The sequence below is a fragment of the Maniola hyperantus genome, chromosome 19 (genome assembly GCF_902806685.2).
Source record: "Maniola hyperantus chromosome 19, iAphHyp1.2, whole genome shotgun sequence".
Lineage (NCBI taxonomy): Eukaryota > Metazoa > Arthropoda > Insecta > Lepidoptera > Nymphalidae > Maniola > Maniola hyperantus.
In genome coordinates this window covers 4285267-4301546 of record NC_048554.1, presented here as the reverse complement: position 1 = coordinate 4301546, position 16280 = coordinate 4285267, and the positions used below count along the sequence as shown (strand labels likewise).

Sequence of the window (16280 nt, the reverse complement as noted above, 5' to 3'; positions counted from 1 at the left end):
CGCAAGAACATTGCGTTTGTTTGGAAGTCCCTACAAGAAACCTATGTACAGCAGTGGACGTCTAACGGTTGACAATGATGATGATAGGTATTGGTGCCCATGAGATATCCTATTTGCAATGGTTTTTTTGCATTTCACCCATTAAGTATCAATAGATACCTCTAAATACGGTATTTGACAACTAGTCAAATCAGTAACTTTTTATCAAACGTCAAAACGCGCGCTTAGTATGCGAGATTCTATGAAATACCTACTGGAATGTGACGTCACATCATAATGACGTACTTTTTTAGTTTAATCGATGATTTGTGTAATAGTGGATTTTACGTATTTTGGAAGATCCTCTATATTTTAATAATCACTGAGAAATAATTTGTTTTTAATGTAGTTAAATACCCAATTATGGGTTTAATGCAAAAAAATGCACATAGGTACAGCAATAATACCTATAATTTGAATTCGATTTAGTAAATTCGAATCAAATGCGATAAATTGACTAACGTTTAATGAAACGGTCGACTGAACAGATATAATGTTGAACGTGTGCAAGTGCATTCCCTAGATTTTACAATCGAAATGTCGAATATTTTTTTTATCTGTATAAGAAGTGTAAAAGTATAAAACAAAGTTACAATTTGTAACCTGGGTATAATACCAGAAAAACCGGCCAAGTGCAAGTTTGCAGGCTCGCGGTATGAGGGTTCCGTACTACGGTCGTATTTTTTCGACACTTTGCAGGAAAAACTATGATACATAAAAATAAATAAAAATCTGTTTTAGAGTGCACAGGTGAAGACCTTTCATATGATACCCCACTTGATATAGTTATCTTACTTAGAAAATTGAAAATACTAGCTATTAGTTCATGACCACAATTTAATTTTGTTTGTGTGATGTAACCACAAATTCACGGTTTTCAGATTTTTCCCCAAATGTCAGCTATAAGATCTACCTACCTGCCAAATTTCATGATTCTAGGTCAACGGGAAGTACCCTGTAGGTTTCTTGACAGACAGACAGACAGACAGACAGACGGACGGACGGACGGACGGACGGACGGACGGACGGACGGACGGACGGACGGACGGACGGACGGACAACAAAGTGATCCTATAAGGGTTCCGTTTTTCCTTTTGAGGTACGGAAGCCTAAAAATTATGTATATTTTTGTACCCACTCCTAATAGTACCAGTGACCGCCTCTAAAGGCTAGAACGATAAAATTCTATTCGATATTTTTTGCGATTTAAAATTATTATAGTAGTTACTTTAGATAAATTATAACTTTATTACCACCGAACCGCAAGACGTCGGGCGAGTTTCCATCCTTATTCCTTATGTCGTCGACATTCCATCTACACGCACGAAACGTTTTGCGTCATCATTCCTCATACGTATGGCTAAGGTTTGGAATACTCTTCCACGATATTATGTGTTTCCTACCAATTACAACCCGGGTAGTGAATAGGCATCTTCTAGGTAAACGCGTCCCATCTTGAGCCACATCATCACTTACCATCAGATGTGATTGTGGTCAAGCGTATACCTATAATGAATAAAAAATAAAAATAAACTTGGGACTCTGAAAATTGACTAACTTTGGGACAACTTTTCGAACGAGGGATTTTACAAAGATAGCAATAAAATTTTAAATCCTTCAGAGTAATAGAACTAACAGAAAAAGTCGTAAATATTAAAGGCCGAAGACCTTTTTGATGTAGTGAATGATGATGCCAATATCGTCTGAAGAGGTATATTTATACAAATCCAATTCGATTTTATTAATTTATTTAATTTAATTTATTTCACTCAAGACATGTGATTTTTATGTAGTCTCGAGACATCGACATCGAAAACAAATAATTTAATAATAATAGCCACCTAAAAAAAAGAGCTTATCTATTAAATAAAAAAATATATTATCTCAAGATTTTACTGCATGAAATTCTTTACTCGTGTTGTTATTCAATTTAAATGCATATCTATATTTTAGTATATAGAGCAAGAAGCAATGTAAATAACATATTATTAAAAACAATAGGTAATTAGTTGCCATCTTTTAAGTTCCTTGTTAATTAAGTTAGACCTAAAACATGATAACTTCATAAATTGAAGTTTTGTGGAACCTTGGATTTAGAATTACTAGGTACCTATAATATTATGATAGAATAAATATAGATCTCTATAATTCTTTCTTAACTACTTAAATATCATCGTAATTTAATGACGTTATTGCCCTTGGAACATGGATAATAATAAAAGGTCGATCCCATCACGATTCTTCATAAAAGATTTAATCTCCTTCTTATGACTAAGTAAGTATAGACACGCTATAGGTTTTATCTAAGTACCAACTGCCATTTACTTTCGACCCGCCCTGGCTTCGCACGGGCTTATTTATCTATTCTTTTTATGGTTCCGTACCTGAAGGATTCCAAAACGGGAACCTAATACCAAGCTGCGGAAGAAGAAGAAGCAGAAGGATAGCGGATATCCTTCTGCCTGACTGTCTGTGTGTGGGTGTGTCTCATGAGCCGTAAATAGGCAGATAGTTGAAATTTTCACGGAGTGTCTATTTCTATTGTCGCTATAACAACAATTAATGATAAAAATTTCGCAGATTGTATTGAGAGAGCCGACTAAAAAGTCAGTAGTTGCTCATGCATTGCAATGTGCAATTTTCATTGGACGCCAAGAAGACTGAAGCCTGATTGACGTGAAGCGGTTTAGAAAGATATGAGTGACAGCTTCTAGAGTTGAAGGATAAGATCCTGTTTGGGGTCACTGAGCCAGCAAAGCAAGTTATATACAACCTTGAAAACTCGATCTGAGACAGGCGGGAAGCGACAGCGACTAGTGACAGTGATAAGCGGCAGCGACTAGCGACAGTTATAAGCGACTGTGATAAGCGACCCTCAGAGAATTCAATCTCAAGAGTACGCATATACAAGGTTTTGCTTAAAAACAAAATCGCAAAATGTTGGCGGGGGACAGGGGAGAATGATTTGTTGTGATTGGTGGACTCAAAAGTCACGTAATCAAGACAATGTGCAATGTGCGGAATGAGGGTACCGAATGGGCGTGGGCCGAATTTTATGATGAGTAACTGCCAAAGCTTGGCGATCGCGGGTCGGCTATTAGGCGCCTATAGGTGGTGGTCTGTGTAAGCGACCATGCTACCGACCACAAGCGTCACTATACTGGATCCTTTTTCTTCGTCGTAACACTCTTGTCAGAGCGGTCGTGGTCATCACGAAGCAACGTCTTTGAGAGCAGTGTTATACGCCTTACGAGCATTCGTCACTTCTCCCTGCTGGCCGATGCAAAGGACCGCCCACAGCAGACTTAATTTTCTTAATTTGGTCAGTCCACTCGGCTTATGGTGCCCTCCACCTTCCCCTGTACGACAAGACGTTCGATGGAGTCACTCTCACGCCGGGAGACGTGTCCGGAGAATTTTAATATGCGACTCTGTACTAACGCCAAAAGTCATTGTTTAATGCCGAGTTCTTAGAGCATAGAAACGTTAGTACGAAATTCGGTCCATGAGACTCCTACCAGTACCAGTAATACTGGATCCTACCAGGGTTGAAAAAATAACCAGTCGCTACCGCTTGCCGACGGTCTTGGAGTCAAGCCTTTATGTAAAACTTTGTAAAGCGCGTCCAAACTAAGAACGGGAAATCGGATCCGTCATATTGTAACGTCTTAGCTAGAAATATATTTTGATTCATTGTATTCTAAATAGATTTTGTGGGAACAAAGTAGGTACATTAAAATATATTGACGTCACAATAAATGACGGATGCGATTTCCCTTTCTTAGTTTAGACGCCTTATAATGTAATCTGATGTAGTAAAAACAACAGAGAATCTAAATCATTAGTTCTTTATTATATAAAAATAATAATATACTTAATCACACTCCATCCATCTTCGAAAACTGAGTTTTATGGCGCTCAAAAAATACAGTAAAATGTAAACAATAATGCACTTAAACATAAAACGCTATAAAATATCACAGATAATAAACAATAATTCGCAGAGTATTTATAACGATTGATTCTCTGTATAGAACGCCCACATTGACAGATGAATCAACGAGTCTCAGGGAGCCGTTGTAAAGTGTGGGAATCCCTTCAAGAGACCTATGCCCAGCTGTGGACATCAATCGGTTGACGACAAAATATTTTTAGATGTTGTTGTTAACAAATACATTAGGCCTTTGAGGGTAAGTTTGAGGATTCCTTCTAAGAGCATCATATTGCCTCCAGTTGATGTACCAGAAAGGTCTGTTGTCTATGGGCATCTGGTTAAACCTGTTTATTAGGTTCCTGTCCCCTTTAGCTTCAATAGGGGCGTATTCATCTTCTCCAAATCTATTTGAGAGGGCATTCGATGGTGTTTGAGGGAATCCTATTGGTCGGAGTCCTGCGTAAAAAGGTCTTTGTGCGTACGTTAGAGCACACAACGCTGTGAGAGCCAAAGCAATCTTGAATACTGCCATTTTATCTGAAAACAAAATGGTAATAGTTACAAGAATATATAAAAAATATATAGTTACTAGAATATATAAAAAGACTTATAAATTACAAAATATACTCCTTAGAGAAGTTTTCGTATCGCTCTGCACGCAAAAGTAGATTGGATCTCAATGACCAAAAACAAGAACCAATAAAACTCAATGAAATTTTGTATAGTTGTTCTAAAAACTAATATCTGTGTCGGTTGCTTGCCAGATTTCCTTAAAAATATTTAGTTTTAAAGTTACACGGGTTTAAATATTTAAAGGTAAATCCTTGAGCCCGTGTTATTTCCTAGAACGTATCCACAAAGTTTCATTGAGTTTGATTGGTTAATATTTAGCGCAGAGCCAGACCACATTTGTTTAGAGCGAACTACAAATAAACTCCTCTTAATTATAGAGGTGTCGATCTGATATGCACAAAGGATAATAATGAATGGGTTTTGCGTACAAATGGCAAACTTGTGTCCTGTACTGAACAACTTCTGTTGACATTTCCTTATTGATCAAGATAGTAAAGTAGGTATATATGCGTCCCAATCCAAGTAACATTCTACATAGGTACAAAAAATAAAAGCAACAAAAACTATGGCTTATAAACAAAGGCATGGGTACCTGCAGAAATATTTAATTGAACAACAGATGATATAGCCACTAACAATACGTAGACAAGTAATTATATACCTTTGCATCAAAATTGTATAAAAAACCACAACAAAAGTCGAGCAAAAAACCACGATATCTATAACGACCAATAAATCTACAATCAAATTACTAAGCACAAAAATAAAATTCAATCCCAAAACATAATTAAAAACTGGGTAGAAAAACTTGATGAAAACAACCGCAGACTTTGTAAGCTTTAATAACACAGCGGTAATGTTTTTCACATCGTGAAAGTGAATGTGTTGCCCAAGTGTGGTAAAAGTCTGTTTTATTTATAGTTTTGATGGCCATGAAATAAGAGCCACTTTACACGCAAAGGTTCGTGGAGACGCTGGGCCCATTGAATCTTTGTGTTAAAAATTCTTAGGAGACATTTCATCGTGGTTAATTGCCTCATCTGGTGACAGAAGGGCTGGCTCATTTTTTGCAAAAAGTATCAGCCTGGCTGTTCACCGCGAAAATAAGCTCTTGCATTTTTGGTAGGTCCCATTCCATGCGGGCATAATTTTTACATTAATTAAAATAGCTTAGTTATAAGTTATATTGTACACTAGTTTTTACCCGCGACTTCAACGGTACTAATTTATAAGTAATAAGAATAACCTATAACACTCCTAGATAGTGTCTGTATAGGTCCTTTATAAACTTTATCCCTGAATAATGGTGTAGATTTTCAATAAAAAAAAGATAAAACAAAAAATTACTACTTAAAAAATAAATTAAAGTTAGCCAGGGACAACATTTTATATCACAAAGAATTTAATTCAAAATTGCAAAATTGCTACAGTAGAAAAATCACTGAAAAACTACTGCAAACAGTAAAATTTAATTAAAAAAAAATAGAAAGTAATATAGAATGAAACCGCTGTTAAATCAGTATGTTTACTTGTTTACTACAAAGTTTATTTACCTTTAGTTCGAGTGGCGCTGAGTGTTCGAGTACAAGGTCTGACACATCCGAACCGACAAGATGCTCTCGAGTAATGAGTGGTTATACAGACAGTAAATCGTATAAATATGTCTTGCAAGGCACGACTTATCTTTGGCTCTACAGCGTCATAAATTTTGAAGAACTCAGTACGGATTAGAGGTGACTAAGTTAAAAAATTGTTATTTTATTTATGTTAGTATAGTGCTTTACTCACTACTTACTACACTGTTACTTTATATTTATTTATCTTAAAATAATTTTCAATAATTTCATAGTTTGTTTAAAAACTAGCGGTAGGAATATATTCCGAAAGATTTTATATGTATATTTTTTAAACTGGTATAAAGTTGGGTCAGGACCTCTAGCTACGCTAGGAAAAGTCAAAGCCAAAGCTTTATTCCAAATAGGTACCATTGTATACATTTTGACTGTAAATGCTGTTGAATTTGTTACGTAAACTTAAAACTACAACTCCGAGGGTCCCCAATGCATCCTACATATAGATATATATATACATTCCTTCTAAATAAACTAGAGTGAGACCAAATCTAAATCAGTGAGTGAAGCAGTGGTTGGTCAGCAGGTATATTGTTAGCTTAGTGAAAGGTATATTACTATTTATCCCTTTAGATTAACTAAATGCTTGTCATGACTGCAGTGGACAAGTTAGCAAAAAAAATAAAGGTATTCATTAATTTCATTCATATTCAGCGAAGTGAATCATAAAGTATTTTATGTGTTTATGTTAATGTGAGATTTTATGGTTCGTTTTTCTTTAAAACTAAATTTCCTATGTTTATCAATTTAATCAATCTCGTTGACCGTGAAACTTGACAGATTTATGGTTAGACTTAAAATTGCTTGTATTTAAAATCCATCGATAGCTATAGTAGCTACCTATATACCACACATTTTTTATTACTATAAAAATTCTGCGTAATCAGAATTCAGTACATACTAACACGTTTATACAGTTTAGTGGTGTTGCCATACCGTTTCATTATTTTTGGCGTAAGAACAGTGTGTACACACATTTATTTACATTATCAAAACAAAACGTTTAACTACTGTTAACGTTTAAACTAACGTTTAAAAAATCATGTCATAAAAATTGCTGAACAGAATTTGAACCTGTTGTGTCTTCCCGGGTACCTATCGCACCCGGAGTGTCATTGTCCACGTGAACAAGTGCACAAGTGAGCCAGTGCAGAACTCTGCCATCTAGTGACCAGTAGCGATACGGTGCAGTTATCGAAAACTCCTTTCAAAGGTCCATATTTCCAATTTCCTTGAAGTGTAGGTCAAACAAACTCTATCATAAAAATTATAAATAAAATAAAAAAATTCCGATTTCATGAGAAAAACAATAAATCTTTCCTGTATTCGCATTTAATAGTAGCGGTGATATTAATTAGTGATGAAAATTAGTAGGTAAACAATATTGCCCTACATTACTATCATTGGGCTTGTCCTGTCTATTCATTAGTAAGGCAGCGTAAAATCCCAGTTTGTCTCGTCTCGCCGAGTACTGCCATCATCGTTCCGGTTCATGACGTAGCATGTGGCGAAGAAAGTTCTCAACACATTGAAAGAAAGGCGGTATTCGCTGTTTAACGGTCATCATCATCATCATCATGATCAACCCATCGTCGGCTCACTACAGAGCACGGGTCTCCTCTCAGAGTGAGAAGGGTTTTGGCCATAGTCTACCACGCTGGCCATGTGTGGATTGGTAGACTTCACACACTTTTGAGAACATTGTGGATAACTCTCAGGCATGCAGGTTTCCTCACGATATTTTCCTTCATAGATTAAAGCAAGTGATATTTAATTACTTAAAACGCACATGACTCCGGAAAGTTAGAGGTGCGTGCCCAGGATCGAACCCCCGACCTCCTATCATAAGGCGGACATCCTAATCACTAGGCACACTCATCACAGCTTGGCTATCAACGGTCAGGTTGACCTATTACCCCCCTCGCCATTTTACTATCGAATCGCGAGGCATCGTAAAGGTCTGCAATGCATGAGATGGCCTGCCATACATAGTCGAAATTCCACGGAATCGTAACATTGTACTGTGTACAAGATATAGCACTGTGTAATTTTATTTTATTTATTTGCTTGGCGGCCAAATTTGATTTGCCATCTTGGTTTTCTATAAATTAATTAATACGCACTTATAATTTTAATTCATTACCTGTTACAGCTCAACGGATTTACAACGGACATAGCTCAACGGATTGCGAAGCTGAAGTGGCAATGGGCAGGGCACATGGTTCGTACAACCGATAGATGTTGGGGTCTCAAGGTGCTGGAATGGCAACCTCGCACCGGAAGACGTAGCTTTGGAAGACCCCTCCACTAGACGGACGGACGACATCAGACGAGTCCCAGGGAGCCGCTGGATTCAGGCGGCGCAAGACCGTGGCGTGTGGAAGTCCCTACAAGAGACCTATGTCAAGCAGTGGACGTTTATCGGTTGATGATGATGATGATGATGATGATGACCTGTTACAGTTCATTAGTTACAGCTCGCTGATACACAACAGACGGACGGATAGACGTATGAACAGCGAAGGCTTAGGAACAAGGTTCCGTTAGCACCATGGTAAGGAACCCTAAAAATAAGCAGGAAAAATTGCGGTCATCGCACTGCCATGTAAAATCTAAAAACAACTTGTTTATGCCTATGGAAATACGTATGCAATGAATAAATTCTATATTCTAGTTCTTTCGGTTCTATTCTAGTTATTTCTAACAATACGACCATAATCAGCCATGTGGTTTTCAAAGACGTCATCGAATAGGATGAAACATGAATAGACAATAATCTAATATATATAAAAGGAAAAGGTGACTGACTGACTGACTGACTGACTGACTGATCTATCAACGCACAGCTCAAACTACTGAACGGATCGAACTAAAATTTGGCATGCAGATAGCTATTATGACGTAGGCATCCGCTAAGAAAGGATTTTTGTAAATACAATCCCTAAGCGGGTGAAATAGGGGTTTGAAATTTGTGTAGTCCACGCGGACGAAGTCGCAAGCATAAGCTAGTATGTGATAAGTAATGTTATTATGTACCTACTTTATGGCTTAATAATTAAGTAACAATACTAAAATAACAACTACTACAAAACTAGAAGAACAATACAAGAATTAAGTTACCTATACTTAAAGTAACAAAACTTACAACTTATCAAAGTTTATCAAAGCAATGAATGCTTTTATGTAGTACTAGATGACGCCCGTGACTTCGTCCACGTTGATTTATAGGTTTCACAAAACTTGTAAGAACTTTTTGACTTTTCGAGTTAAAAAGTAGCCTATGTCTGCCTCCGTGACTGTGTGAGTATAGTATCTTTCGCCAGCCGTGAAAATGTAACAGACAGACACACTTTCGCATTTAAATAATTCGATACCTCTGGGCTCAAAGGTCGTAAAGGACATTTGGTCGAAAATGACTTTTTGACACTGCTTTACTCAGTTTTTAATTCTCTATCGATCTGTATATTCCGTTTCACGAAATTCGTAAAAAAAATGCCTTTACGACCCACATAATTTGGCACGTTAAACGAAGTTTACCGTGAAAATATGGGTGTAAGTAACACTTGGTTACCAGAGTCTACTCCTTTTGGTAGTAAAGCAAAGTATAAAAAAAACCTTTGGGCGTAACATACAAATAAATTATCAATTGTCTTATACCACCTTAGATGGTTAATATGACACCTTAAAATTTTGGACGTAAAGGACATCACGTTTACAAATTGTCTTGTACACCCCTACAATTTAAAATAAAAAAATGAAAGCGTCCTTTGCTACCTAGTTTCATTTTAATAATGCACTTTCATTTGCGCCCTTAAGGGCGTAAATAAACAAAAGTAGATGAGAAATAGTCCCATAAGTCCTAGAATATGCTAGGTACCTAACTTGATTAACCCTATTCATGGCAGTGTGCATTGTAATGCACAACACACTTTAAAAAAATCCTGACACTACACGAAACCTTTTTTAATTTTATTTTTTTAATATTGTATTAGTTCATACACTACTAAATTACAAAAAAATATAAATGCGTTATTTGAAACATCATATTTTCAGCAGAACCTGAAATGATAAACTGCATGTCAGTGTCTGCGCGAAGTATAAATATTGATTTTTATTACCTACTATTCTTGTCAAATTTTTGAAATAACCATACAAAATTATATGAACAACAATATTTTATATCGATAAATGTCAATATTATGAAACAATTCCAATGGTTTTATGATGTCATTTTTACATATAATGTATCTTTAAATGTACACTACTCGCTCGACTACAAAAAGCGTTTATTACAAATACTTCAGATTGGCCAACATATTAACATCTTTCACTGTTATCAAATATAGGTGCTGGCTCAGCATCAATTTACACCTTTTACCTTACAATTAATTAATGTAGACCTTACAATCCACAATTGCAAAATTGCAATTGTGGATTGTAAGGTCTACATTAAGCTTTTGGTTCATTGTATATCATGGGCTTCCGCAAAGTAACGCCTGCTTCGATAGAACATATAATTTTGGAGGGTTTATTCGAGTTTTCCAGTGATTTTAAACTTTTAATTTCAGACAAAATTATATCTATGATAGTACTAGTACACCAAACAAATTTACACATCTCGCAGAAGTAAATAGTAGAAATATTTTAGCAGTAAACAAGGATATTTATAGGAATTTACATGATTGGTTGCAGAATTCCTGTAAGATGAACATAGAAAAAAGAAGTATAATTACTTTTGGGCATTTTTTATTTAATATAAATGACTTTTTTCTAATTAGGTTAAGATACCTAGTACAAGCAAGTACTTTATTAATCTTAGAATTAAAGTAAGTAAATTGTAATAAGAAAGATTATATAAATACTGTATATTTTAATGTATATAACGGGTACATACCACAATTAATTTTTGTTTTTATTTGTCGACATTTCAACCCAATTGCACGGGTCGTGGTTACAACGGGACAGTGGTGCTGCGAGAGATGAAGTTCGAGTTGTCAAGGGCAGTAGCGAACTAACCTCTTTCTTGTTCTTTTCGCTGGAACTTCACGAGCTGTCCGGCAAAATACACTCACAGCGTCACTATTAACTTTCGATGTGGTTCGATGCTGTCTTGATTTGCATAATTCTACCACTGGATTCCACATACCTACTTGCTAGTTTAAAACCATCCTCACGATTGAAATTCTGGTGTTTGCGAATTTCAATCGCTTCGCGCACTAGTCTAGGTATATAGTGGAGGTCTATGGAGAGAACTCGAGGATTGTGGAGTTCAATCCAATGTTTTGTGCCTGGCTGTAGAATATGCTCCGCGATCGCAGACTTCTGAGGATCGTTGTTTCGCACCGCTTTGAAATGTTCTAATACCCGAGTTGCTATGGGTCTCTTCGTTTGACCAATATAGGAGCTCCCACAGCTGCAGTCGATCTTATACACACCCGGACATTGGTATGGCCGCCGATCCTTCGTTGATAGCATCAAATGGACAATCTTTTGTAAGGGAGTAAACACGATCTTAATGTTGTATTGTTTTTTCAACAATGTACCTATTTTATCAGTTACTCCTTTTACAAAAGGTAGGTAGGCCATCTGTCTTTCCCGTACCCGTACCCGTTAAATACATTAAAATATGTCGTTAAATGACGAAATAAGCTTAAGCTAGTGTGAAATGGAACAACACGTAAAAGATTTGATAACGAATACACGGAACTTCCATGCGATTATGAGCTACTTGAAACCTTGAACGAAACAGATAAAGAGGATGATGAAGAAAGTGAGAAGGAAGATGAATAAATAAATCATCTTATGTTTATAAAGTTGATTTAAGAAACAAGTGAAACTAATTATAACATTAAAGAAGAGAGTGGATAAAAAATATTTAGTTACCAAAATATTAATTTATAAGATTTATTGTAAGGCTTCGTGTTCAATTCCAAATAAATGATAGAGGTTTGATTAGAAAAATACGTTTTATTTGAACAATATGTTATTTCATTATTATTTTTAGAGAAAATATAATAGTTTATGCATAATTACATACAAAATTACATAATGCGTTTAATACTTAACTGTAATTATTATTTTATTCTTACAGAATACCTTAGCGGGTGATCCTTAAGAACCTAAAAATTATTACACATGTCGGTTACTTCCTTATTTTGTTCAGCTTTGTGCAGTAAAGTAGATTTACGCCCTTAGGTAATATCATAGAATGATAATTTGTAGGGTGTAAAGGACATTTATTTTCAAATTTATGGTCGTAAAGGAAATCTATTTCAGTAAATACAGCACTAGGGCAATTTTTGAACACTGCCGAAGAAAACACTATAAATTCTAAGCACTTTCTTCCTAGGTTTCATTTAAATAGCTAAAGAAACGAAGATGCTAGAGAAAAAAGAATTTTATTTTTTTCGTTTTTTGCTTCTCCTGAAAAGTAGCGTTTTGTCCTTTACGACCTTTGAGCCCAGAGGTATCGATATAGTAATTGTATGAATATCATCTGAGTAGGTAGGTATATCCACAATACTAATTCATTCTTTACTTCTACATATTGCCCGCGACTTTATCCGCGTTTGCTCATTTACTTCCTATTTACATAATAACAATATTAAATATACCTACACATCCATACTAATATTATAAATGCGAAAGTGTGTCTGTCTGTCTGTCTGCTAGCTTTTCACGACCCAACAGTTTAACCGATTTTGGTCAAATTTGGTACAGAGTTAGCTTACATTATAAAAATTAAATAGTTCCCACAGGAATTTTAAAACCTAAATCCACGCGGTCGAAGCATCGTCTAGTTATGAATAAAAAACTTAACTAGAGTTTTCTAAAAATTAGATTAATTTATTAATGTCTATATACATATTTATTTTATCGAAATAATTATAATATCGTTTGCAGAATATAATTATATCCAACTGGATAAACGTCAAAACCATTCTAAACAAATAATACAATCTAAATAAAGAGAATAAGTCGAAAATACACCGTTAAGATAAGTTATAATTTATTCAGGTCATACCCAAAAACTTTTAATTTATGTACAGAGTGCGTAGGCAAAACGGACGACTGCAAATAAATATTTCAGGATTGCAGAATACATAATTCACTCACGAAAAGCAGATGTACTTATAAGTCCCGCAAATTACTATTGCGCTGGAATCATTTATTTATTTTATTTTTATTATTCATGTACCAAAATTGTAGTTACAAAGTAATAATAAATTAAGTTACATTGGAAAAGAAAATAGATAAGAAACAATACACTATGACAAAACTTAAAAGGATTTAAATATTAAGAGGTATGGTCAAAACAGGATTAACTTACCATGCATTTTTTTAACAGAACAGGTAAAAAAAATATTTTCGTTACTATACCTATCCACGCCATCGTTCCCACCACTAGCGAATGACTGCCCAGCGTGGGGCGGGGAATTCTTTACGCGACAAAATATGTCGCGCTATTATTTCAAATGACCGAAAAACGACGAGTGACCGCTTTGTCTGCTATGGCCACGTTGGGGTTTGGGGCGTTTGGGCACACCTCCCCTAATAGTAATTATTTAAAATAATATTAATAAAATAGTTCCCTGAGGCTTGAATGTGGTTTTCTAGTAAAAAACTCAAGTACGTAGGTACTACTGTAAGATTTCAATAGATTTCAAGTGACAAAACGTGACACGATGTTTGCTCGTCCATAATAAATGATCGACGCCAACGCACCTGTCACGTAGTTACAAGTTTAGGGTCACGGTCACGGTCATTGTTAATTTATATGGATCTCCGAATGACGAGATTAAGCAATATCATATATAGTAGGCGACAGGTCGAGATGGCAATCCGGGAAGGGAACGCCCCGCACACCTGCACAGCCCCGGCGCTCAGTGGCTACCGCGGTTGTTTGACAGCTACAATGTCACGATCGCAATCATCTCTGATTGGTTAATGCTCGCTCACTATTGGCTACAATGCATTGTTGCAACAAGAATCGCACAAATTCAGCCAATCAGAACAATTGAGATTGTAATAATGATTGATGCAGGTTTTAGACAATCGCCCTACAGGTTCGGGCGAGCACGACTGACGTGCGGTATGCGGGGCGTCTCCCAGCCTCATACGCCGATTGCCATCTCAACCGGTCGCAGATTATACATATTTGTAACATTTAAATTATGTACCGTACGTGATATCAATACTATATATAGAAGTAAAAGCTGACTGACTGATTGACTGACTGTCTGATCTATCAACGCACAGCTCAAACTATTGGTCGGAACGGGCTGTGATTTGGCACGCAGATAACTATATTATGGCGTAGACATCCGGTATAGGTTCAGAACTGAATATCTAGACTTGCCTCAGACATAAGACACATTGTTGTCTAACAGAAATGACATAAGACACAGTTTACGACATTAGCTTACATTACACTAAGTCTGAGCAAAGTCAAGTTACGCTCTTTAAATCTCAGCCAGTGGGATCTACGTTCCAAAGAAAACACACATTTAACTTCCACTGTTGATACTTCTGTCAATTTTCCAAACGTTTTCATCATTTCCATGCCCGCACATTTTCCGTGTTTTAAACTTTCTCATTTCTCGCCTGTTAGTGGTCGGAGACACAACGTGTAATAGTTTTCACGCGGAAGCTGCTGAAATAGACCTGTCAACGACAAAGTTTCATTTTGAGAACTTGTTTGCTCGTTATGTTTGCGCCTAACTATACTTATTTCTGAATGCTGTGGTTGCTGTTCTTAGGGTTCCGTATTTTCGGTTAAGTGCGAGTCGGACTCGCACAGGAATGGTTCCGTATCTACAACAACAACATAATACAAGAAATAACCCTTTTTAATTTTTAAAATTTATGGCGGCAATTTTGTTAGTACCAATTTGTTGTTGTAGCGGCAATGGAAATAAACATTCTGTGAAAATTTCTGGTCTCTACATATTACCTATGGTTCACGAGATGAGCCTTCTGACAGATAGAAGGACGGACGAACGGACGAATGGACGCAGAGCGGAGTCTTAATAATAAGGTCCCCGCGTTGGCACCCTTCGGGTACGGAAACCTAAGAAAGAAAGCCTTATAAGATCACTTTGTTGTCTGTCTGTCTGTCTGCCGTGTCTGTTAAGACCCGTCAAGGGAATCAAAATCTATTGGGTTCTTCCCATTGACTATTTAATGTGATCGTAGGCACTTTAGCAATATGTAGGGAAAAATCTGAAAGATCTAGACTTCACATGAATGAGACTTTATCATCATCACGATCAACACATCGCCGGCCCACTACTGAGCACGGTACTATGGCTTATTAAACCCTCCCATTCCTTTCGTAATGGGAGGGGTTTAATAAGCCATAGTCTGCCACACTGGCAATGTATGGATTGGTAGAATTCACGCACCTTAGAGAACATTATGGAGAGACAGGAGAACTCTCAGGCATGCAGGTTTCCTATTGATGTTTTCCTTCACAGTTGAAGCGAATGATATTTAGCCATTAGAGGTGAGGAGGAGGACTACCAAGTGCATCTAATGTACAGTGCTAATGGTCCCAAATTACCTAGTATGTAATTACTTTGCTAATATCTATCTATCCGTGTTTGAGTATGGTCATCATCGTTAGCTATTAATTTTTAAAGTAGTCGGAAGTCGGTAAGGTTAGCCTCGTAGAACCATGCAGTAGGAATATTATGACAAAGCGACTGTGTGTGATAGTTTAATGCTATTTGCTATCACTACCCTTATTATAAATGCGAAAGTGTTTTTTTTTTTTTAAAGAATATTAGCCATACTAAATGACTAATATTCCTCTTTCCTCTCCAATTAAGCCTCAGGCTTGTGCTAGGAGTAGGTACAACAATAGTGCAACGGGCGGGATTTGAACCGTCGACCTTTCGGTTTTCAGTCCACTCCTATACCGGTTGAGCTATTGAGGCTCAAGTGTTTGTTTGTTGGTTTCTAATTTGTCCTTCAATCACGTCGCAACGGAGCAACGGGCGACGTTTTTTTGCATGGGTATAATTATTAAAGATCTAGAGAGTGATATATGCTACTTTTTATCCCGCAACATCAAAGAGTTTCCAAGGGATTTTCAAAGACCT

The 16280-nt window shown here is 36.4% G+C and overlaps 2 protein-coding genes across 2 annotated transcripts in view; both read right to left on the bottom strand.

The window, feature by feature from the left end:
* LOC138403628 (facilitated trehalose transporter Tret1-2 homolog) overlaps positions 1-16280 on the bottom strand; it is a 321523-nt gene that overhangs the window by 293378 nt on the left and 11865 nt on the right. The gene's annotated exons all lie outside the window — the stretch shown is intronic.
* On the bottom strand, positions 965-6239 carry LOC117991466 (uncharacterized). Its single transcript, XM_069505118.1, has 4 exons — positions 6100-6239; positions 4192-4510; positions 2813-2878; positions 965-1148 (listed from the first exon to the last, which is right to left on the bottom strand). Exons 2-4 carry the CDS (start codon positions 4503-4505, stop codon positions 980-982), a joined length of 549 nt encoding a protein of 182 aa, XP_069361219.1. The 5' UTR covers positions 4506-4510; positions 6100-6239; the 3' UTR covers positions 965-979.